Here is a 25,732-nt window from a genome sequence, read left to right as displayed (position 1 = left end):
GGTAGTCACACTCGATGATACTATGTACTAGAATAAATAATTCATATTCTTCTGGTAAATGCGAATATGTATTTATTGCGTATCACCGCAGTAACGAAATCGTTACGATAAATGACATCGTATCACAGTCATTGAAAATTGTTTTTCGTTTTTTATCCGGAGCTAGTATTCATGAAGAATGTTCACATAACCTGTTAATCTATACGAGGTGGGAGAATCTGGTACCAGCCTACATGCAGGGAAGAAAGAAAACAAAAGGTGTGAATGATCTAATTCAGTGTCGGGAGAAAAAAAAATCGAAGAACCAAATATCGACGGAGATATTCTATTTCGTTTTTTTATGGCTTCTGTTAATCTGAGAGTATGAAGTCAGGCTAGTCAGCAGAAACCATACTTACTTAACACTTGTACCATTATATTTTTCCAGTCACGAAAAATTCTGTTCGTTTCTGATGTATTAGCTCAAACACGATACCCACCAGGCCAGATCGTTCCATAGACCCCCACTTGGAAGGAGGTTTGTACCAAGTGGCCATGGAAACAGAATTTTAGTGGCTACCTGCAGGAGGCAGTTACCCAACCGAGGTAACTAAGAAGTTGGGTAAACGGGCTTCGTGAATAGGAGCTTAGGTAGGCTTGGGCCTCATCCCATACAATACCCGCTAGAAGGGAGGGTTAGGGAGGGTTGGGTAGGTCTAACCAAGGGGATGTTTTAGACGCTGTTTACAGGCAGCAGATGAACTCATCCCAGACTAACAGGTGAGATAAACGTCCTTCGTGAATACAAGCCAAGACAAAAATCACATACGAACAGACAGGTCTTCACAAGCCCTCAAACACTCTCACGCACAAACACACACGTGCAAAGACAGAACATCTCCATCACCTGGAACATTCACATTCGGATACTCTCAAAGGCGGACATTTACAATACGTTGAATTTACTCATGGCTTTGAGTCGACCATGAGCAGATAGTAGAATGACGGGGTCACGTGATCGTCTTGACTAATTATAGCGTAACCACTCTCTTCACTAAGTGACAGTACACATTAGTTCATATGTTTGTACCGAGCTTTTAACTCATCTTAGCCTTAATGCCACGTGTCTGCGTACCCTGTATATAATGTCCTCAGGACGCTTCCCTCAGACCCATAAAAACTAGAGTAAATGACTCGTAAGAAAGTATTGCCCAAAGCCTGTAAGGCCGCTGTCATTGTGAATACAAATGCGTGATCCAAGAGAAGGCAAGGCCACTAGACTCGTCCTCAGACCCACTGACATGGTGTACTCGGTGACCCATTGCAGTCCTTTCTTATGTGACGTGTCGGTAATTCCACATCATTGCTTGCATAGCAGCTGTAATGAGAGGCTGAGGCGGATATCAGTTGTAACGTCAGATGCTGATGTCCAATGTGACGCAGGAACGAGATGACAAGTTGACGATGAGCGAACGGTATGAGCTTAATGAGCCACGAGGCCGCTGAGGTCATGGAGATGTCACGACATGTCACTAACATGACCTGCGCGTCATGACTTGGCCAGGAGGATCTTGTACTGTTCTGTCCGGCTGTCGTCCTTCCTGGGTCGCGGGGTACCGTCCAGACTAGCGGTGTCAGGCACTCGTCGTCTTCTTCGGATGACCACCTTGTTGCCAGGACGAGGCTGCGAGTCCATGTCCTAGGGTGATATAATGAAAACGCCATCATTTAAAGTAGACCAAAACTAATTAAACGAGCCACCCAACCAACCAACAAACAAGAAAACACGAGCGATGTTTATCACGTGACTCCCATCATTGCTAAGCTCAGCCATACTCGCTGCGTAACAGCTTCTCTCTGTAGAGAGTAGTTTTTTCTGCTTTTGGAGCAACAGGTGAGAATGCCGATATTCTAAGGCTTATATCATATTGTTTTAAAATAACCAAACCCGATCATAGAGAAAAAATGTTGCACTCTTGTTGACCTTTGAAGTATTAGAAAGACGTATCGTTCTGAAAAGAACTGCTTAAAAGTTTGGTTTATTTATTTGTTTATTAAGTTGAATGGCCGAGTCTTCCGTCCTCTCTCCCGCCGCCCACGCACCGTGTCCTTAGTACCGTTACGTTTGCAACTAGACAGAACGATACGTGACGTGACGTGACGTGACGTGACACAAACCTGCGCCGTCAGTCGCCTCAGCTGCGCCACCTGTGGTCCTGCCCGTGGATTGTCCTTCCTTAGCCACGCTCGGATGCGCTCCTCCAGGAAACTCAGTCTGGCGTCGTCCTCCTCCTCGGGGTTTTCGACGCTCAGCCCGTTGCTATGGCTACCCGAGTACCAATCGGAGGCTGCGTCACCAGGTTCGTCTGTTTCCGGTGCCGATGGCGAGGTGTCTGACGATGCCTGGAAGAAACACTGGGTCTGTATAAACAAACACAAATTTTCCTGAGCAAAGTCATGAATCAGCAAAGCTGTAAAGGGGCCTCTTAGTCTTCATCGTATTTAAACGTCGCCATTTTAATAGAAAAGAAAATCGCCCTTGTACGTCATTGTATGACATTTTTATTACGTCATTAAGATTATGACGTAAAAAAAAAACCCACATGACCATATGCAACCTTCAAGTTTTAAAAGAAAGAAGAGTTATGATGGAGAGATTTCGACATTTTTAGTGAGCAAACCCTTTGGTCTGTTTCAAGGGAGAAATGGATAAATAAAACATCAATGATATTTGCAATAGAGTTACATTTTACATACCGACACTTCTTTATGTTTCCAACAATGTACATTTCATTTCTGTTTTTAGAAATACTTGATGCAAATATCTAGAAATTTGTTTGATGGTTGTTTCGGAGTTATCTAGCAAAACTCGAGTGGTTCCATCTGTGCCCTGACCACATGAGCGTGTATCTTTTAACACATCAACTTTCGATCTATAACTGTCTTAGGCAGGACAATCAAACAACACGCGCATTTTGTCTTCAAACTCAAACTTTCATTGGGAGCAAATCAGATACAAGATGGCGAGAGATTACGAGAGAGAGAGAGAGAGGGAGAGAGAGAGAGACTGAACAGTGTAATGGAAGACCAAACAATACAGGAAAATGCACAAAATGTCAGCGAATCCTGAATTTCAAACGGCAAACAAACTAGACTGAAATAGAACTCTTTAGTAAACTGTGTAATGACACTTTACGAGCCGCATCGAACTATAGGCGAACATTCAGAACTGCTCGTCCAAAGAGTAGCTTGTACAAAGATGACGTCAGGGAAACAGCACGGCTGAACACCTTTTCTCCATTGCCGCTGTCGCGCAGCTAGCTCCGGAACCGACCCGCGCGATTGTAAAATTGTCAAGTTTCGGTCGGTTGGTTTAACAGACATAAACCCAGCTCCACGTTTTTATATGTATCTTTTTTTTTTCTGTCTACGGACATTATCTGCACTCGTTGAATGCCTTTTTAGTGTTCAGACGATAGAAAGAAGGCAGGATACGATCTTATGCTCTGTTTGCGTTGGAAAGTTATAAAAACCTTTTTAGCGGAGGGATTGGGGTTGGTGTCGTGATGTTTATTACCTGTAGTATTCTGTGTGATCCTGTCCATACGCTACATATTATTCAGCACCAGGGTACCATGACACGCGACAACATAAAACATGTCGCAAACACTTCATGCAGAGTTTCTTTTCTGTGATCAGAGGGTAGCTATCGTTCATTTCAAACAAAACAGCTGAACTCTTTTCATGAAATATTCAAGTTAACACGTTTGTAACATATTAATTTCAGATAATAAAAAAAAAACGATTGAAGAGAAAACCATAAAATTGTTTGTGCGCTTGTTCTTTAAAAGTGTTTTCTTTCGGCAAAGGAGACTAAAGGTGTAGAATTGATGTTTGTGTACGGCTATAGAAAACGATAAAAAAGAAGGAGTGTATTAAATGCAAGGCCAGGCATTTCATTGAATAAAACAGGGTTGTCTGGTGTCACAGTTTATAGCCGACAAAACGGACTAGTAGTGTTGTATACCTCATTGTGAACACCATTCATGCATGACATGGTCGAGATAATGACCTGGCGCAGCGACCAGTTCTGATGTCACTCTCAGCACCGAATGACTTTTGATAACTGATACACCCCTTGCATGCATTAATCATGAAATGTTCTCTTGACTTTTCTAAACACACCTCCAGTTTCTAATGTGAATATTTTCCCCTTTACTCAATCTCCTCGGAAACAAGTCATTTTTTTCTCCACACAACACAATTCTATTTATCGTGTTCGCTTAATCAAGCACATAGAGAAATTATTCATTTTCAGCTGTCCGCTTTTACGACCTAATCTTAGCCATTCCCTTAATGCGTTATTTTACTTCTGAAGGAGAGAGAGAGAGAAAGAAGAAAAAAGCGGTAGGCCGACTAGAAAGAATTATTTCATGCTTGAGAACTTATGGGCGATAGATTACCACATACCGTGCTGAATATATTTGTGTGTGTGTGTTTTTTTTTAAACCTACATTCATGACGTCACTTCCTATTCTACTAAACTGGGTGCAAGTACCGCATAACCTGCTGTCGTCAAATGAGTTCAGTCCAACATTTGTGAAACCACGTTGCTCTTATTTTTAGAATAAGGAACAGACAGATCGTCGGAGAAACAATCCCGATGAAAGCAGCCAACACACACACAAAAGAAGAAGAAGAAAGACACATTGGCAAGAAGATTCAGGACTGGTCTTCCTTCCTACCCTGTGTGCGCTACGTATGTCCCGGAAAGACCGTGGCTTGGCCAGTGACCTTTCACCCCTCGCACTCATCGGTCGCCCATCGTGTTCGCCGGCCCCACCACCTCCTCCTCCGTTCATCAGCTGCTGCGCTGCCGCGATGACGCCAGCAGTCACGTGCCTCAGCGCGTTCTGACGTTCCGGCCCTCGTTCGCGCTTGTTGAAGCGAACTCTCTGCTTCGTCTCCTCGCGCACCTTGATGAGGTAGAAGACGCTGCCGGGGCCGTGAAGGTCGATCAACGGACCCTTGTGGTTCAGGAACTCCTTCTCGGCGTCCGACACCGAACGTTCCAGGCGCTCCTGGGCGGGCGGAGGGTGTGGGCGACTCAGGGCGTCGATGATCTTGGCCAGGTAGCCGAAGAAGTCGATGTCCTCCTTGCAGGACAGCAGCGCCGTGCGGGCGGTCAGCTTGACGCCGATCTCCTGTCGCATGGCCTCGATGGTGCGCTGGTGGCGCTTGACGAACAGACGGTCGTAGTGCTTCCGCTCCAGCACCAACACGTCCGTCTGCTCCTTGCACACTGCCGTCTGCATGTACGTCTGCAATTCCATCGTCATTTCCGTGTCACCTACAACAGGAAAATGGCGTTGTTTTTCTCCTCTACGTTTTCTCCTCTCCTAATCTTATCGTAAAGAGGGGTAATCATTTTTCCTCCTGAAGACACATACCCGCACAAATTAAATTTTCTCATCTCTCGCGAACTCACTTTTAATTTTTTTTAACCCTTCTCACGCTAACGATTTCTTTTAAGTGGTTATATAAATCAAATAAAATGACAAATGACCTGATTTATGAGTCCCATTTGGTAATTAAACTGGGGAAGTGTGCTAATTACAAACGTTGCAAAAATAAAAAGTTCTATTTGCAATAAAAGGAAAAATCAGAAGGCGAGCCGTTAAAAAAAACATAAAAAAACAATCTTAACTCTAGACCACTCGTAAGACACACCTACATCCTCCCACATTCATTTAAACTCACACAACTGACAATTCATCTATAGTTGAGCAGCTTGAATACAGAGGGTACAAGTGATTTTGATTCCACTAAACATTTATTTACTCGAATAAAAGAGAGAGAGAGAGAGAGAGAGAGAGAGAGAGAGAGAGAGAGAGAGATGAAGACTATAGCTACCCTCGAAAATTTACCTATTCTTTCGTTTATCCCGAGGTAGCAAAGGCGGATGCTTCTGAAGTTGTCTCGTTTCTTGATGCTGTTGCTGAAGTGCAGTTCAGATGGCTGCGGTCGTGGCTTGTCGGTCCTCTTAATCAACCTGCAAGTGAGATGTTAGACATAAACACCAAGCAAAAATTCTATCTCTGCTTTGACCTGAACTTTATAAATTCATCGTCAAGTCAGTAAACCCACAGTAAATTACTAGCCACAGCTGGGTCACGTTTTGTTTATCTCATGCATTTATCTCATGACCATATTCCTCAGGACGAGTTGGCGCATGCCAAACCATTGGGTTTACCAAACCATATTAATGTATCCTTCCCCAAACCACACATCTGTGCCGGGCAAAGTTTGACTGAAGAAAGGCTTGAACAGTACTCACTTCTCCACTTCGTTCTGACGGGCAGCGGCAAAGATCTTGGGATACTGGGCGGGATGACTTGACGGGTCTACCTGGATCTCCACCTGTCCCCTGAAGACAAAATAATATACCTTGACACGCGCACGTCCTCGGACAGACGAAAACACAAAACCAGATTGGACTTCTGGGGTGTTTTGACAGTTAAAGGCTAGACTGGGTGAAAGGTCATTCATTTTATATTTTAAGAATGACGTGCAGTATCTCACTGCAGAACAAACATCTGATTTTAAAAAATTCTCTTTATCTTAGAATAAAGTTGACAGTATTAATAACTTACCGCAGGGCAAAGAATCCTGCTTTTTTTTTTTTTTTTTTAAAGATACAACTGAGGAACTTCGCTTCGTGGTGAAAAGATTCTGGATTTACTATGGAATGATGTGGAGAAATACACTCAGGGTAAATGTAATATCGCGGTGTTAAAATAATTAGGGACAGAGGTGTTCGAGACCAGTTCCTTTATTTATGAAGCGAGGGTAAGTCGTAACCTGTGGGCAAAATGTAAACACCAGGGAAAAATGTCATGTTTCCATAGTTACGACCTCACGGATCTTGCTTTACTTCAGGGCGTCCTTAATCTGACCAATAATACCAGGGGTAAAGCAATACCCGTGGAGTCTGGACGCCACTTTATAAACTTCGGAAACAAGATTCTTGCCCATGAATTATTGAAGACGATAACTTACCTTCGCTTCCTAAATATGGCCCTAGGGTGTTAGGACCAGCTTTTCGTGAAGGCGATACTCATCTCTTCTTCTGATCTGCCCTACCTTTCACAGCCCCCCAGGGAGCCAGGTACATAGATGGATCAAATAGGGGGAGGGGTAAGGGAGTGGTAAATCTACCCTCGTCACATGGGTATCGAACTTACATCTACTGTGATCGTCTTCGGGTTCAGAAGCCTGTGCTCTAACCACTAAGCTACCCAAGCAACGCACTCCAGACGAAGAAGGATCTTGCTCAACTGTTGAACAACGTTCAATGAACTCACTGCAGAATGAAGTACATGAACTCGACGTCCTCGCTCTGGCGGACCAACGTACTCTCGTAAGGCCACACCTCCTTGTACAGCGCCATGGCCAGCTGCTTGCGGTACTTGGGTGCCCAGGACGAGAAGAGCTTGCTCCGGGCGATGAAGTCCCGCTTGTCCTCAAATTCCTTGGCAATGATGTCCTTGACAGACCTGGTGTACAGAGCCTTGTCCACGATGACCAGGTCCGTCCTTTCGTCGGCCACAATCGACGCCGTCCTCACGCACGTCTCGTCGATGAGCGCCACCTCGCCAAAAGAGAAGCCCACACCTGCACGGGGTCAAGGCCATGGAAAAGGTAGTGAGAAGGTTATAGTACTTCAAGAGGTTTATTGAGGTGAAGGTTACAGTATGTACAAGGTATGTGACATGTGACTGACCGAGAGTGGTGACGTAGTTTCCGAGTTTCTCCCTGTCCAGCCTCCCGTCCTTGTACTGCACAATAGACGCCAGCTCCGCCCGCTCCTCCTCATCATCGTGGTCCTGGTTCAAGATGTAGATGGAGACCTTGCCAGACAGCACCACGTAGAAACTGGACGTACAGGGAGAAGACAGAACGTATTGGTAAGAAAAGACTACGAAAGGACTGAGACTACCTTTAGATGATAAAATGATGATAAACGTGAAATGTGTGATGAAAGATGTAACAGGCGCTTAACTACAAAAACTGTCATAATTTCTGTTGTGATACTTCTCTCTGTCAACATGTTCCACAGATAATTTAAAAGTCATAATACTCATTAACTTGAGAACCACTCTCTGTGCAGAATTATCTGTTTTCTCATAACCACCACTGAGTTTTCTACGCTGAACAGCAATCCTACTAATTATGCCAGTTGTTTTTATTGCTTGTGTCCGCTGTTTGTATGCCTTCAGTCACATATGTACTTGGTAAGTTCTTTTTGTTGGTCTTAATGTAACTGTTTGTACACATCTTGCCAGCACTCTTTAAACCCAAGGGCTAGCCTGTTGTTTGACCTTGTTCAATCTTTGTTTGCTGTCTATTATCTCCATTCATTCGGTTATATACTCAGGTTAATTACTTTGCTAGGTTACAAAATGTAATTGTTTACACATGTCAACTGTTTACCCTCTCTCCTTCTCTCCAATGTTCGGAAGTGCAGACGTTCACCCGTACTTAAGTGCCCTTCAGCTGGGTGGACAGGACTTATTTCCCCCATTCAAGTACGCGGGCGAGTTTGAACCTTCTGAAAAGTGAGCCCGGATGATTGCTACTGGGTATTATCGGGGTATTATCGGGGTATTATCGGGGTATTTTCATCAAAATGCTGGAGGAAAGGAAGGGAAGGGGACATAATTCAAAACAAGATGATTACCAGTCCCCTGGGTCTCCTTGTTTGATGATCATGTCGTCAGTCATCTTTGTCCCAAACTTGCAGTTCCGAACGATGTCTTTGAGTAATTCTGCAAAACAAACACACACACACACACACACACACGCACGCACGCACGCACGCACGCACGCACGCACGCACACACACATATTTATTTTCCAGCTGTGTAAATATTGGTTCCGGTGGACCACACAATGGGCTGAAAATGGCGTCATCGTGTGACGTCAAACTACTAGCCTGTCATGAACTCGTCACAGTCACGCTCGGGAAAGAACGTGTTTGTCAGCGCATTTGATTGGAGGAATTATGGGTTGAAGAGTTGAGCTCGTTCTTTTTATTGTCGTCTGGTCCTAATGAAGCGGGTTTGTCAGGAGTTCAAGCCGAAATTCTGTCCAAAGCCCGGCAGCACTTTTCTCTTCAATAAATAAAATACAATGAATGCTGACGAGATGTTTTCTTCACCTGGCTCCGAATACGTCAGACAGTTCTCACGATATTTTATTTTCAAACTTCTTCGTGAAATGACCTCGCTAATTAACTATGTAAATGACCTGTAAGCTACCTCAGCCAAGGTTTCGGACTCAAGAGTCCTTTGTGCGCGCACTTTTTAAAAAAAAATTATTTCTCTGTATCTTGATTGTCGGTTTGTTGTGACATTTGCATAATGGGTCAACTACTGAGGTGGCTGAACCGCTGACGACCCTAATGGCTGGACTAAAACCTGTTGTGGAAGCTCTCTGGTGATATTATTTTAACTGAGATCCCATTTCCATCCTGACATTTTTAGTGCTGTGGCGTGAGTAGTTTCTACTCAGTCACACGCTAGAGAAACAACACGCACCTTGTTCCCTCCGACTGACAGCCATTAGACAAGAAAATTTCACCACCGTTAACTTAATTTATTGTTTGCGACATTGGACATGCTTTTGCTTACCTGTAATTATGAGGCTAAACTTCACTGAGTGTTCAGGGTTGTGGGACAGGGAGGGTGACATGGAACTTGTGGGGAAATGTAGAGTAGCACGGGATGTGGGAGGAGTTGGTCACGTGCTCTCTCCAGTCTGAGTCATGCTGATCTAGTCTCTCACACACACTCTCAGACACTTACGCACACACACATACACACCATTCCACACCCACTATGGTGAGTTATGTAAGGTCTGTCTTTGTTTTGTTTATGTATAATGTCTTGCATCTCTAAGGAGTTGCGATATTCAGTTGTTTTGTAATTTTATTGTATACATGCGTGAGCACAACCATCCTCCACAACACACACACAAATCACAGAAGCGTATATTTGTCTTTCTTTTCTTTAGCTCCGAGATTCTATGGGAATATCTAACTTTAATTATAGAATAATAGAATACAGGGGTGCAGATAGAATGGTAGCAGCGCAGGTCACTGGTTTGTTTTCGCTGTCTTCCCTGGTCAAGCCAACGACTTCACCACAGACACGACAACGAACATGTTACAAAGTACTCAGTGACTCTCTCCATTCACTCTCCTCGCTCTCTGTCTCTCTCCCCCTTACCTCCGCACCCTCCGTCTCTCTCCCCCCCCCCTCACTCCCGCTCCCTCCGTCTCTCTCCCCCCCTCACCCTCTGTCTCTCTCTCTCTCCCTCACCCCCGCTCCCTCTGTCTTTCTCTCTCTCCGGGATCTTGGCTTCTTGCCCTTTCCACCATGAATCGTCAGCTGACGTAGTCAACTTTCACACACAAAGGTTGAGAGTCGTTGCAAGGGAAGAAAGAATCAAAGCCGTGTTCTCATTCTTTCCCCCAGGTAAATATTTTGTTCGTCGAGGCAAAGCACATTCACGTGTTTGCGGCACGCGTATAGCTGTCCACGGTCGTCTTCTTGATTTCTATGGTGCCAACAAAACTTCACTTCAAAACAAGTGAAGGGTGAAGGGTTTTTTTTGTGTTTAGATTTTTGTAGCGGAGGTAAGAAGGGGAACGTTGAGATATCCGAGACTGGCCTCGCTGGGTAGACACTCCTGTTTCCGCTGAAATAGCTTTGTAATGTACCCGCTACCTGCTCTTGACCTGTGCGCTTAGAAAGACATGTTTGCCCTCCGATCACTTATTTGAGCAACTTTAACCACTGGCAACGCATGGACACAAGGGTCTGTCAATCACAGACGGTGGGGCGAGTTGCGATGTTTCTAAATGTTTATCACCAAGTCTTGATGTCTGTACAAGTGCGGGGGGAGATCGGAGAATCAAAGTTGATCCGTTCAGCAACCCTACCTGTCCTTGTCTTTATGTTTGTCTGTGTTTCTGTTTACCTGTCTGTGTTGCTCCCCTCCTGTTTGCGTTTCTGTCTACCTGTGTCTGTCGATCCCCTCATGTTTGTGTCTCCAGCTCCCCTCATGATTTTCTTTCTCGGTCTTTATCACTTTCCACCTCTTTCCTTTCTCACTGTAGTGAGCACTAATCATTCTTGTTTAACGAAAAAAACATTCAGAAAGCGGAAACTTCTCGATCTGGTGGGAAAGTTGAAAAAAGAAACTACAAACAATTCGCAGTACCTTTGTAAAAATTATACTCCGTTTTGAAGTGGTAGGTTTTCTTTTTGTAGGGGGGAGGTTCCTTTTTTCCCATCAAGCTCAAGAATGCTAACTGCCTTTGACAGCCATTTGGGTTCACAGGTAACTAGTTATTAAAAGAAGGGATAGAATCTCTAATCAAGTTATGTTTACTGAAAGTAAAACACTCGCGCCGAATAGGTTTGATAATGTCACTTGACAACAAAACATGGCGGCCTGCTTGTACCGCCACACACCCGTATCTTAAACGCGATTGTTTTACATTATTTAAAGAGAAACAGAACATCAGTGTATGTCATTTCAACTAAGCTTGGCTTTTCCTTTAAATCAGCACCCTTTCCCACCACCATTCAGCGCCATTATCAAAATATAAAATTAAAAAAAAATGCACACCTATGGTGGAAATGAGGTAAGGGTCACCGAGTTGGCTGGCGGGTCGGCGGTTGCGGAAAGCATGTACTCACCCGCACACTAATTAGGAGCAAAAACACTGAGCTAGAGAAGGTCAAGACGATGAGAAGTAGAGCTTAAAATCGATGGAGAAGTCGACGCCAACGCCGTGAACGACCCCCGTACTTATTTATAAGGCGACAACAAGAAACCGATGGCTTTGTTTGCTCTCGGGTACCTGGAGCTGTTTCGGTGTAGAAAAGTCAGGTCTACAAAGTATTTTTAGCGCTAGGTTCCACAAAATAAATTAAAAAAAAATTCTATTGTTGTGTACGCAGTCTGTAAAGATCGAGGTCTTCTTTTGTGGTAAGTGAGCCACAAGGATATCAGGCTTAAAGACCTACTAGAATAACAACTTAAAAAAATAATAAATGTGTTAAGTCCATTGACATTAAGTAATAATTTCCCCAAAATCTGGACAATTAATACCAACTTCTGTTTGCGAGGCTCAAGCTTTGAAACTTTGACATGCAGGGACAGACGCGATAGAAGTTATTTTACAATATGGATATGTTTACACCATAATGCAAATAATAATAATAAAAGCAACAACAGATGGTTTATAATGATCATCTACCACAGGTAGCTCTATGCGCTGTACATTCACACACACACACAGGAATGTCCCTTGTGGATTACCATAGTTGTATGTATTGTAAACATATTAACATTTTCACTCCTATCAGTCTAAAGAAAAGGAATGTCTTTAGTCCTCTAAACACGACAAAGCGCATGGCTCGTCCGGGTCAAAGGTCGCCAACTCGTCCACCACGTGGGTTCCCTAGCAACCAGATTCCAGAGGTCGCGCTGGCTAAGCTGGGAGGACAAGAGTTCTTTTGTGTGAAAGGGAAGTCGCTGCGTCCACTGGGCCTCCGCCTGCCGGTATGAGAACTCGCCATCGGGGTCACGTCCCGGAACACCTTGCCAGGTGATAAACTGCTCCTTGACGACAAAGCTGACGCCGGCGCGAGCACGCGCGCACACACACACACTGCCGGCCGATTGTTTGAAGTCCACGTGCTGTGTTGCTTAAACATGAGTCGGCCTTGACGTCAATGGTGTTTGGAAAAAAATATATCTATATATTGTGTACCTTGCTTTCATGGGCAGCAGACGCATGTATCACGTGACAGGGCTTTGGAGCCGGAGGTGGGTCACAAAGCGATGACAAGCGACAAGAGGTTAAAATCTGGATGCTATGACAGGAAGAAACTACTGCATAATACTGACACCAAGGAGAATAATAGACAGTCTTTAATGACTGATTAAATGTGAAACAAAATAAATAAATAACAAATCGGCCGTTTGAACACACACAATGCTTCTTACAGCAGGAAATGTGAAACAAGAACTGACTTTTATTTCCCTGACTTAGAAGGATCCAGTAAGTCCATTGAAACATCAGGTTTAAAAAAAGAATTATTGTAACATAAACTTTAATTTTAAAGAATCAGCTGCCATATGAAGTTTTCTTCATCCTCGGAAAGGAGGAACAAAGAGGTTGTAGAAAACCTCTCAGTCAAAAAGGGGGAAAGTAGTTCTCAACGACTTTTATTCAGCTTGTAGGACAGTGTGAGTAGGTAGATTTGATATATATTTCCCAATGAGCATTATATTAGCATCCTAAAGCATTTTTTTTCAGGAGAAAAACATAGTTTAGCTTTGTAAACCTCCCTCCGCCAATCAAAATCACTTCCACTAATTTAAAAAAAAAAAAACAATCCTCGTTGTAAGGTCCATCGTGTCACGAGACAAAACAAGATTTAAAGCAAGACAGAGTATACATGGTGGACTGTACAGGGAGGCGAGATCTTTCTACAATAGCAACACCCTCGCCAATAATATCTTTTGTTACATCTGACACATCTCACCAAAACACAAGACTACAGTATCGTGACAGTCGTCTGTGCCATCCCTACTCAATGATTCTTCTCTCATATGATATGTCCGTGTGACCATGTGACACCCCACATATTCCCCACATGTTCCCTACATACACAGACATGGACTACCAATAAAAACTGCGGGATGGCCATGAGGGGAACACAGACGTGTTGATAGTTTTGTCGCCATTTCCAGCCAGCGTCGTCAAAAAAATATCGAGAGAAGGTGGAAACTTGACTAATGCTTGTTTGTTATCGTGTTTACCCGGGGTAAACATAGTCTGGTAGCATTGTAGGTGGGTTGCACTTATCAGAAGCTTTTTCTTGCCATGGGCAAGTGTGTGTATATGTGTACGTGCGTGCGTCAGGAACCCGGGGTGGAGTGGCCGGTAGTTGAATAGGAAGGGAGAGTTCAATGAGCACCGACATTTGAAGTAGGTTTCATCGACATGACAGCTTTGGGTAGATGTTGAAATTTAGGTCAAAAGTTTTCGAAAGTTATCGTGATTGATGATAGACATGAAGCTGTTAGACTGTCTTGTCAGAAGAAATGGAATTAGAGACAACGGGAGTGAGTGGCGGGGGGAAGTGGGAAGAGTGGAGGGGATGGTGAAGAGGCAGAAAAGGACCGTCGACACACAGAGACATAAAACCAATTTCATTTTGATGAATTCTCTTTTCTGACGTAGTGATGCATGTCGGGAAACACTATATTTCAGACACCATAGTAGTGTTACTGGGATAAAAAGCTTACTTCACGGTGCTGGTTCGGATAACGGAATCTATCCGCCACATAAATGTTTCAAGGAAATCGAGCTTTACCGCGCCATTTGGGTGGAAGAAGATATCCGTGTAGCTATGGAAACGCAGCTTTTAAAACTCTTCTCAAAAGAGTTTGACATATTGATTAGCAATGATCGCCATTTTAAACAGCATTTCTGGCACCGCTGCACCTCGGGTAGTCACTAGACGACCAACCGAGTGAGTCCACCTCACTGTCACGTGCCATTGTGACGTCAGCGGGAGACTGCCAAATGTCCCCGATACATTGAGTGATAGGCATTGATCTGTGTGTGTGTTAGCGTGTCCCTCGTCTCCTTGATTTATAATGTTTTATATATATATAGAGAGAGGAGAGCGTCAACCCGCCTCTACTATTATTAGCGCATTGTTAAAATATTAGGAAAGGGGGCTAGGGGGTTGGTTACGTGGTCATCGCGAGTGTATGTGTGTTCCTTATCTAATTTTTATGTAATAATACTTAACATTTTTTGACAATAGTTTCGAATTTAGATAAATATGCCAGCGATGTGTGGTAATAGATGTTTCTCTGTCCACAACAACGACAAGCGATGTCCATCTCTTTTGTCTTTCACTCTCAATTTCACGGCGGTAGATACAAAACGAGGGTAAGTCGCTGTCCTGAGGCAGAATGGGACATTTCATCCACCAACAACATAACCTAAACACCAGTTTAGACACATCTCACTGAGAATTCTCTAAAACAGTGAACTCGCCATTGATGGCCTTGTTCTCGCAAGGCACGCAGATTTGAAGTTCTGCGGTCAGTTAGAACAACGAACCCTGCAGACACAAAACATTGCTATTTGGGAGGGAAAATGGCAGGAGAGAAAGAAAAGAAGGGATTGTTTGTGGAGCTGGCAGCTTCAGCTTCTCACCATACCATATTATTATTTTTTTTGTTTTAACAATGATTCTCGATTGTACAACCTTCAAACAAACTCCTCAACTTGTGGGGTAGGTCTTTGTTTTCCATGCAAGCGGTTTGCAGAGGGAAACGCAGCAGGTGCTTGGATGTAAGGGTGTAATATTACCGGTAACCGTGATCACTGTAGAAAGAAGTCAAGTCAAAACCCTCTTTCTCTTTCTTTCTCTCTCTCTCTCACTCACGTTTGCTTCTGTCTGAGTTACCATCACACTTTGCCATCAGTAATATAATAACCTCAATAACAGGAGAAAAACTAAATCAGCGAACAAGCCATAGATTTCCTTACAGCAGATATAAACCGACCAGAGCAGAATTATGAGAGAGAGAGAGAAAAAAAGAGGAAAAGAAATCCTCAACTTCGTGTCACGTGACACAAACCACAAAACGTCGCAGTCGTCAGCTGTGGCCTCATGCACTTGACTGAAAGGCCTGTCGGGGCTCAAGATCGCCCTCTGAACATGCCTCTTGTGAATCGGGGCCCACTTCCACCCTTGTCTTCATTGTCCCCGTTGTCCCTCAAACGCCAATAAGCAAACCATAACCGTGCATTTACTCGGCTATGCAGGTCGTGTAAGTCACACACACACACAAAAAAAAAAAAAAAGGGAAAGAGAAAAAAGGTCAGAGACCCGTTGCTTTCTAAGCCATGAGGAGCACAGCACGGCTGGCGAGGCTCGCAGATGACTATCATGCAAACGTAGTCACGTGTTCAACAACGTGTGCGATTCAGAAGGTCATGAAAGGTCTAGTGGGGTAAAATATTTTGTTGAGTGGTGGATAAAGATGTCAAATAATATTTGCCTAAAATCTGGGAGGAAAAACTTTCTTTCTGTTCTCGAGATACAGGCCTACAAACATCGCCATGCACAGACAGAGAAAGATCAAACTTGTGACGTCACGTTTGTACTCATCTGCATGATTGACACATGATCTCAACTATTGGCTGAGGCTTTGATAATGTAAACGTATCATGTTAAATCCATGTGTATGTGTGAGACACAGAGAGAGAGAGAATGTTGACTTTTTCTGTCCATAATGTTGGTTGTAAATTAGAATTTTTTTTTCACCCCACCAGACCTTTGACCATATTGAATGAGCAGACGACACAAAGAGACCCACTAACTCCCAGTGATGTCGCTTAAAAAAAACTTTGCTCTGATTTGTTCTATACTGTTTTTTTGTTTTTTGGAATCACCGGTATCGCATCTTATTATCGGTAACACAAACATGACAATAAAGTTGCTTTGGAGCAAAATTCTGAAACCATGAGTCGTCACCGAGCTTGTGCCTACGAAAGGAGCAATGCACAAGTTTGATTAGGATAGAAGAAACTTTGTGACTTTGCACACATGTAGTGCAAAAACACACACACATGCATGAAGGCAGACTGAAAAAAAAAACCACGAAGGAGGAAAAGGTACCGGACTCACGCATGACAAGCGCGAAATACCTCACGCCAGCATTTGTGTCGACTGTCCAGACTGAGATGAAAAGATGTAATGGGTCAATGAACAAACACAAAGCGTTCCATGTCCAACAACATGTGATATTTTCTCGGCATTCTTGCTCACATCACTGGCTTAGCGTCAAGCTCCGGCAGTTTGCTGGCTCACCAACGTGACGTCAGTCGCTATATTTAGCACGCGGCGGCTTCTGACCAGGGAACAGGTCACAGGTCAACCGAGGGCGTTTTCATTAAATTTCTTGAAAATCGTTTTTCTGTTTGCGATTTTGAGTGCGAGGCATTAACTGCATTCGGTTTGTTCTTTCAGAAATTCAAATGACTGGATGTTTTCCCACAGCAGACGATAAACCTCAGATGAGGTGTTTGTTGTGTAGCCTGAAACACTTTGTCTTCTCTCTATCCCAAATAACACGTCCACACGTACAGCAATATACATTCACGCTATGCTAGAAGTAAAGCTTAGTCCCTCACTTCTTTTTTTGCAGGTCGTTAGAGGGGTATAGTAAGGTGTAGAAATCCCCTTTTTTTCGGGACCAGCTTTTTAATTATTTTTTTTTTTTTTAATTTTTATTTTTTTTTTAAATTTTTATTTTTTGTTTTTTAGGGTGATGACAGGATCCTTTCCATCTCACTGCTTTACCTTTCCCCAACCCTTTATAGAGCCAGGCACCAATTTTCGGACATTAAAGTCGACAGAGTATGAGGGGGAGGGCGTTTGCTACGTCACACGGGTGTCCTACCGGCGCGTCATCCGGGTTCGGATGTCAGAGGTGCAACCACTCGGCTCTCTACTCTAATGTGCTTCAAACACCCAGCTGCATTATTACATGTACTTGTAGTCAGCTGTCACAAACTGCATTACAACTCATATGTACTTGACTTCATCCACATTGTGATTCTGTGATCAGATTATGAAATTTCTCTCTTTCCCTCTGTGTATTCACAAGGTGTACAAGAAGCAAGACTGTTGCCATTGCCTCTTGTGGCCATTTCCCAGAGAGCTCAAACATCAACAATGTCTGGTGGTAAATACAGCATTCAAATGTAAGGGAACACCGCATGACCGTTTGAAGGAATGTTGTGAAAGACTTATTTGTACATAGCTGCAGGGTAAGTAGAGTTTCGGGACTTCAAAATAACCGCCGACAGGACAAAAGATTTCCGGGACCTTGACAGGACATGGCATTGAAAACCTGATTCTACTCCGCACTGCCCAAGTGAACCGTTATATTTCTACCTGCAAACTGTTCAGCTACACTTAACGAAAACAGGTTTACAAATAATGTAGCGTATACACACAATTCTAAACAAAATAAAGACAATAAAAACCCCTGAAAATGTGAGTAATAAGTAAGAGTAGGAAACACGAGACTGACCTGTCTTGAGCTCCGCGAATATTTGTGTCCTTTTCCGGAACCATGACAACAGAGGCTGTACTTCAAAGTCCTGCCGCTTTTCTGGGGGCTTGGAGATCACTTCCACCAGCTTGTCGTACAACGACATCGTGTCCTCTGGTACTGCAGATCGACCACGTCATCAACCGCTTGCCGCAACCACTGACGACGTCACGGCGCTGCAGCTGAGCTGCGTTCAGTCAAAGGTCACCGTTATTATAAAACCGATGGAAGAGGTGGAGGCACTCAGGGTTCTGGGTGGTTGGGTGGCCGGTGTGGCGCCACCAGTCCGGGTGCCCACTCTATTCTCAAACCCTCATGACAATGTATAACCTGTGTGTGAGTATTGTGAAATGAAAATTATAATCTCTTAGTTGGAACTCCTTTTTTTCTTGTAACAGATAAAACTCTTCAAACAAACATTTTATTTGTTTGTGTGTGTGTGTGTGTGTGTGTGTGTGTGTGTGTGTGTGTGTGTGTGTGTGTGTGTGTGTGTGTGTGTGTGTGTGACTATATTTGAGGTAGCAATCAGTAAGCAACAGCTCTGTCTTTTTCTTATGATACCATTTTTGTTTGTCACATTACATATAAACATGTTGTGTCATTATTTTCGCGACCATGGAAGAAACTTCTTCAAATAAATTTTCTGATTTTCTGATGAATTTCTTTCTTCTGTTCAAACGGAAAAGCGAGTGAGCGTCAAAGAGAGAAATAATGATAAAGAGGTCTCTTACCTCTATTCACATTTGTTCATTCTGGTTGTGACTAACAGCAAGTCGTCTTGGTCCAGGGTTAAGCCAAGAGTTGAAAGAAGTCAAAAAGCCAAGAAGTCCTTATCTGTTCAAAGCTGCGGTGTGCCGGTTGTCGTCTGCCGTCAAAGCACCGGTCTGCCTCTGCCTCGGTCTGAAAGTGTAATCCCAGGTAACATTCTTCTCCCTATCCCCCCAACACCTCCAACCCTCCACAAAACCTGGAGGTTAACCGACACTCAACTGGCCAACGTCCTCAGCATTGGCGCTCCTCGATGATCCTCTCTTCAACTCATTTCTCGACCCCTGGCGACAAATCAGTGGTCAAAGCCGAGCGAGCGGGCAGACGAACGAGTCTCACCCACCAGCGAACATGACAGATGACACTCCTGCGTCTCGCGGAGAGGTGGAGGGCGTGGTTCTTCGATTTCTGGCGAGATGTCATTCACCGAGAGCGCATAACTCTTCGGCCAAGGTAAGGGCGCTTTCGATCGCCCTTCTCTCTACCCGACACTGATATGGGCGGGTGGACGGGTGGATGGGTGGACGGGGGGACGGGTGGGTAGGTAGCGGGTGTGTGTGTGTGTTAGGAAGGGGTATAGATGTGTAAACGACCCAAAGAAGTCAAACACTGCGGTCGCCACGCGCACACGCTGTCGACAACGATATTAAAAAAAAAAAAAAAGAAGTCGATCGCGATGTAGATCGAGGTCAAACAACTTGTTCGGTGCTCCTCTCTCCTTTATATGTGTGTGTGCGTGTGAGTGCGTGTGCCTCATTCGGTTTACATAAAGAACACCAAGACGTTTTATTTTCTCTTTTCTCTCTCTCTCTCCCTACTCTCGTTCCCGGATCGTTATTTATTTGTTGTGTATCTGGTTCGGCACTTACTCCAGTATATCGCTAACTCAATGAGAAAATAATTCCACAGTTTCCGTAGAATCAATACTGGTCACAGAGCTCCGCTAGTCACATGATCGATGCGCGCGCACGCACACACACGCACACACACGCACACTCTCTCTTACGCACGGACTGCAAGATGGGTGTGATTCTAAAAGGAACAAACGATGAAACCATTGCCCTGACGATAATTAAAACCACGACTGTGGGGTTGCTGGCTCTTTCTTGATGGAGGTCGTCAAAAGCAACTTCGGGTGGTCAGCTCGGTGCACTCGCTTTTATTGCGGACGTGCACGCAGGCAGACTCACACAGAACACACATCACTGAGCACAAAACCAGCGACATATTTTGAAACGGGTAAAATTGCACCCGATCTGCCATAAACATTACGCCCCTTGTCATTTACGATTGTTTACTATTCGCGATTGCATGATGTGGGTGACGTGGCCAGTCTACATGTTTGATTACCAGTGACTTCTTTCGATAATATTTTTGTACTACTACTACTAATAATAATAATAAAAGAAGAAGAAGAAGAAGAATTCGTCTATTTTCCAAGAGACATTACACTAGGAATCTGACTTCATGATGTAAGCACCACTCACTCTACAAACACCAGTCACACTGACACCCACACTCGCACTATTATTTATGCACTCAACAAATTATTTCTTATACACACACACACCACTTTGCTTACTCTCTCCCTCACTCTCTTTTACCTGCACTATACACCACCCACACATGTGAGATAAACTATGAATACCAAAAGACATACAAGCAGGTACACATGGATACACTTGCACTCTGTGTGACCCTCACACTACTACGAGACAACATTCAAATATTACTGGTCCTGATACGAACAACGGCGGAGATCAGGTAGGTTACTGTTTCAGCAAAGAAATTTTCCAAGAAGAAGAAAAACAAGAAGAATAATTTGTATATGGCATTTCAATTCTTCTAGAAGGCTCAGCTGTACAGAAGTAAAAGCAAAGTAAAACATAAATGTACACAACAGACACAAACTAAACATAGCACATACACATAGAGCGAAGACTATCAACAAACAAATACAGAGAAATATAAAAACCTAGTATCAAAAGGATCAAGAACTCTAAGTCAAATAGAGAAAGCTTAGTCTTTAAATTCTGTCTTGAATGGACGTCTAGGGGCAACGTGAGTCTCATTGTAGGATAGTCTTCCTCAATGTGTGGTTGTTCTTTGTGCATGTTATTGATATGTGTGGGTATATTCCGCCCACATTTTACCCATGGTTTTATGTTCTTTTAATCTTTTGTCCTCTTGTCTCCTTCTCCCCACTCAGTGCTCCTCCTTTTTTTCTCTCACCCACCCTACCTACCTCCCCTTCCTTTCCAATTTATCCCTCTCACAAAACCATGGCTAGTGGAGAAATTCTTCAAGAACCATTAAAGGCCTGCAAGATCGACAAAAGAACTCTTTGACGGACATGGGACGATCGCGCAGACGATACCTGGGACAAAATTAAATAAAGAAGGAAAGAACAAATGATAGAATTTTCCTACGCAAGGACAGCGTTTAAGGCTCTGAACTCTCTGACCTTTCACACCATAACGGCAAACTTTGCTCTGACGTCAAACTGATGCCAAACGTACAGCCACATGTTTGTGGTGGTTGACTGGCCAGCTGTGTCCATTGTCGTAGATTTCCCATTCAATAAAAGAAGCCTGGAAAAATCTGCTGAGAGGCCATAGCTCCTCGCAGCCCTTCAAACACAATCCTTTTATTGACCGCATCTAGACAAAGGCGACAATAATATCCTAGAGGTACGGTAGCGCCAAAAATAGAACCAACACCACCACCTCCGCCGCCACTGCCACCACTACCACTACCACCACTACCACTACCACTCAACTCCACCTTTAAACAAACAGACCTTCTGAAAGCAGCTGACTTGGCGATTTCTTGTAAGACAACTCGGTTGAGAGCCGACTGCATGTCCACATTAGCTCACCACCATGCGAACAAAGGGCTACAATACTTCACGATGCCAGTAACAACGAATCACTGAAGGTCCCTCAAGCCTGGCTGAAATGGCTTCAAAAAGAAGGTTGTATTTTAACCCCCTGTTCTTCTAGAAGTTTGCACAGCACGGATTCCTGCAGACGCAAAGACACGCCCTATGAATACACAGTACACTTTTTATTTTGTTATTTTATTTTTCTCTCTTTCTCTTGCTGACTACACTTGGCTTTAGAATGTACCTGAATGCGGAACATGAGAAAAGAATTTTTTTTAAGTAAAAAACTGGAAGATTTATTACAGAAATAATGCGGAGCTGTCGTCAAGAAACGTAGTGTTTGTCCACGAAATAAAAAGAAGACACCAGTCTGGCTTCAAAGTCATACATGAATAGTGGTTATTGTTTATTTTTACATTTTAACGTGAGGATGGATATGGGTGGATAACTATCTGCACTGTTCCTTACAATTTTTCTTTGTTCCCCGGTGTATATGTGAAAGAGTGTGCGTGAGAGAGAAAGAGAGTGAGTGAGAGAGAGTGAGAGAGAGTGAGAGAGAAAGAGACCCTTAATCCAGAAAATAAGAACGAAAGTCCAACGAATTTAGGCAAAATATTTATATAACCGTAATGTTCACTTTGGCCAACTTTGTCAAACGTTAGTGCATGTTTATCCAGTTAAGAACGGCTTAGTAAAAGTCTTAGTATGTCAGACGTTCGGCGTGCAACCACAGACTTCCGTTTGCAGTACGCACATGGGCAGTGACGACTCTGCCTAACATGCGTCTAAAAGTGTATATTTCTCTCACAATACAGAAAACAATTTAAGTTAAAATAAAATGCATCTGGTTACAACCAGAATTCGATCAACTTTAGGCAGATCATCTACTACGCATGTGCAACCAACAACGGAAGTGGTTGGTCTCTGGTGCGGACGCCGGAAGTTGCAGGAAACATGACATGAGTCAGCCACACCGACGTTCAGATGGTGTATAGACGACGGCTGTCCACCTCAACAGGCATATTGACACGTTCAAAGTGATAATCAAATACCCTCTGATCTTGAGAAAGTGTTCTCACACCTGAGAAAACCCAACACGAACACAAACACGGTTGTCCTCAACTGGAGACCAATTAGCTGCATGGCAACAAGAGAATCCACTTCTCTCATATGCCACATCGCTAACAGTCAGGTGAGTTAGTTAAAGATCCACTCCACAGCAAGATATTTTTAATTTTCTAGCAGCTTATCGTCGAGTACAATAATTAAAGACACATCGGACAACAACTATTGTCGTGGTCATTCAAGATTCTATTGAGCTCTTTCTTCCTCCGACTTAATCGAACAAGATAAGTCTGAAAGATATAAGCTTTCAAATATATTCTGACACAGATTGAGGTCGTAACCATGTTCTAATATATTTTTTCTACGCAGATGAGAAAGGCTTTTCTTCTACATGTAAGTGAAATATTTGTTCCGATGGTATCGAGGAATAAATCATCTTATGTAGCAAACTTCATCTAATCACTTTCAAAAAAATTAATCTCTCAGACAGAGCTTTCAACGAGTGTAGAAGGATTGTCTGTGCTGATGGGACCTAATTCTATGATAATCAGTTTAAAGAGGAATACATGCGGACATTTTAAAGGCACACAGCAGGAGTTCTATGAGAAGAATACAAGAGGATTTGGATTCCGACACCCGATTCCTGTGGACCTGCGCTGCTTTGACGAAGTCGATAAAGGGATAACATGGCAAAGCCATTTTTACACTCTGACCACTTAATTGCAGACACGGGGGAGGGGAAAAAAAACCTTGTTGATGACAGATATGATGTATGTGTCCCCCTCCCCACCATCATCCCCCCTCAACCGTCGTGGGCGTTGCTATCAACAGCTCTGTCTCCGGACAGAACATGGCTGCTGTGGAAAACACTCTGTCCCTCTCACGCCATTAGCATCACAGCACAAACAACAACACATTAGCCCCGGCTACTGATGGAAAATTTGTTTCACAGTTCATGCTTTCTGGGAGAAAAATATCTGAGAAGGCTGGTCACGACCCGCAAGGTTTTAAACTTTGTCTGAATGATCTTTATTGTTTCACACACCTGTGGTGTTTTGCACACCTCTTTGTTGTTTTTCACACTTCTTTGTTTGTTTCGTGCTCTTCTGTTATTTCTCACACCTCTTTGTTGTTTCACAAACCTCTCTGTTATTTTTCACACCGATTTTGAGTCGATTTTTCCTGTCTTTTTGTGGTGAGTCCTGTCAGCCGCTGCGTCCATCCAAACTTCCCTCCACCCACATACCCCAGGAACCAGAGGAATAAATAAATAAATGTCATCTTTTCAATGCGAGACTGTTTATTTTCTGTGTTTTCTGGACTGTTCTCGATTCCTGTAGTGAGACTACTCATCTTTTCAAACTGTGTGTAATGAAGACTCACCGCCCGTGCTATATTTTTGTTGTCACACTTTATTTACTTGTCTTACTCACTCCTTACGTTGTATCTACGTCGTCACTCTCACCATAATAAGTTGTATCTACATTGTCTCTCTCACTACATTATGTAGTATCTACGTTATCACGCTCGCTTCATTACGTTGTATTTACGTCTTCACACTCACTACGTTCTACTGTATATTTTACCACCACAATTTTATGCTCCGCTGTATTTTATATCTTTATTGTATTTTATACTACCAGACGGCACGATCACCTCTTCTTCCCTTGTGAGGATCGGTCAACACAATATCGATATCACCAGAAAATAACGTTTGCAATGACTTTGTTGACTGGCAACGCAGCGGCGCAAACGTTTTAACCGTTCAATGTCGCAGTCTTAATGCATTTCATAAAACATTCCGCAAGCTACCTGCAAAATTTGTTACGGGACATTTACTGATGACATCCACTACACTTTTTTGTAATCTAACGAGCGATTGCACAAACAACTAGAGAGTGAGCGTCCCTGTATTTTTTTCTTCTTCATTCTGCTTCACTTCACGCGCTCACAGCGTTGTTGTATTCGCGTTCGAATCCATCTTCCGATTTGCAGTCAGATCGATGCTTTTAAAAGGTCAAACAAGTGATTTCACTTTACAGAGGAAATTGCCTTTTCGCCTGACTCGGTAAAAGTTAGAGAGGAATTGGAGCTGACAACCGACTGTGACGGCGAAAACAATTCTGGACGAAGCCTGGAAACGTTCAGCGCCATGGGAATAAGAAATGAAAGTATTGACGGGATGCGAACCAGGTCATTCGCTTTTGAGCTCTGTGTTTCTCAAAATCAGTCAATCTGTCCGTCTGTCTGCTTGTGTTACTTTACGAATATAAACTGTCTGGAAATATGAGTAAATAATCACTACCTTTTGTACGTTCATTTCGCCATTCATTCTCTTTTTATTATTTTTATGCCTCCTCTGATTGCAGTAGTCTAGCAGTTTAGCATACGCTAACCACTCTTTAGGGCGAACGGTACACGCCTGATTTTTTTAAAGCCACAGTGATGTGCTTATTCTGTCATTCTCGTAAATAAATAACTGTCATTTTCACCGAGTTCTTCTGGTGGAGAGGAAGGGAGATAATTTCCTAGGAGGCGATAGCGTAGGTTCTCTCTGGGAGGTTCACTAGACTGACCTCTGATCGCTTCAGATGAAAAGGACGATAATGTTTCAAAGGTGGCGTACACGCAAGGAAGGACCCCTGGCAGTGCTCATTGCCCCCTCCTTCTTCAATAATGCTTCTAATATTAACAATAATACTAGTTCACGTTTAGAGACTCTCCAAACTACAATATTTTCTGTAGTTTCTACTCAGTTTCTAGAATAAATACACACAGGCCATTGTGAACACAGAAACGACAGACAGT

General features: G+C 43.4%; 1 protein-coding gene across 2 annotated transcripts; it reads right to left on the bottom strand.

Moving 5' to 3' along the window:
• Positions 1–55: 55 nt before the first annotated feature.
• On the bottom strand, positions 56–20,210 carry LOC112575645. 2 transcript variants are annotated; one of them, XM_025257622.1, is made up of 10 exons: positions 18,939–20,210; positions 18,187–18,537; positions 8,720–8,807; positions 7,763–7,914; positions 7,344–7,653; positions 6,317–6,406; positions 5,907–6,031; positions 4,725–5,329; positions 2,158–2,382; positions 56–1,678 (listed from the first exon to the last, which is right to left on the bottom strand). In XM_025257622.1, exons 2-10 carry the CDS (start codon positions 18,311–18,313, stop codon positions 1,529–1,531), a joined length of 1,872 nt encoding a protein of 623 aa, XP_025113407.1. In that variant the 5' UTR covers positions 18,314–18,537; positions 18,939–20,210; the 3' UTR covers positions 56–1,528. The 2 variants fall into 2 exon arrangements, with proteins under 2 accessions (XP_025113407.1, XP_025113406.1); XM_025257621.1 differs by having other exon boundaries at positions 2,158–2,400; positions 18,939–20,207.
• Between the last annotated feature and the right edge of the window lie 5,522 nt (positions 20,211–25,732).

The sequence above is a fragment of the Pomacea canaliculata genome, linkage group LG11, assembly GCF_003073045.1.
Source record: "Pomacea canaliculata isolate SZHN2017 linkage group LG11, ASM307304v1, whole genome shotgun sequence".
Lineage (NCBI taxonomy): Eukaryota > Metazoa > Mollusca > Gastropoda > Architaenioglossa > Ampullariidae > Pomacea > Pomacea canaliculata.
The sequence above is the reverse complement of the archived record's forward strand: the minus strand, read 5'-3'. Positions and strand labels throughout refer to the sequence as shown.

Coding starts and splice junctions, on each gene's coding strand:
- LOC112575645 (XM_025257621.1), bottom strand. CDS start 18,313: ATGTCGTTGTACGACAAGCTGGTGGAAGTGATCTCCAAGCCCCCAGAA. Junction 7,915..8,719: donor CAAGGAGACCCAGGGGACTG/GTAATCATCTTG, acceptor CTGTACGTCCAG/TTTCTACGTGGTGCTGTCTG. Junction 5,330..5,906: donor CGGGATAAACGAAAGAATAG/GTAAATTTTCGA, acceptor TTCCTGTTGTAG/GTGACACGGAAATGACGATG.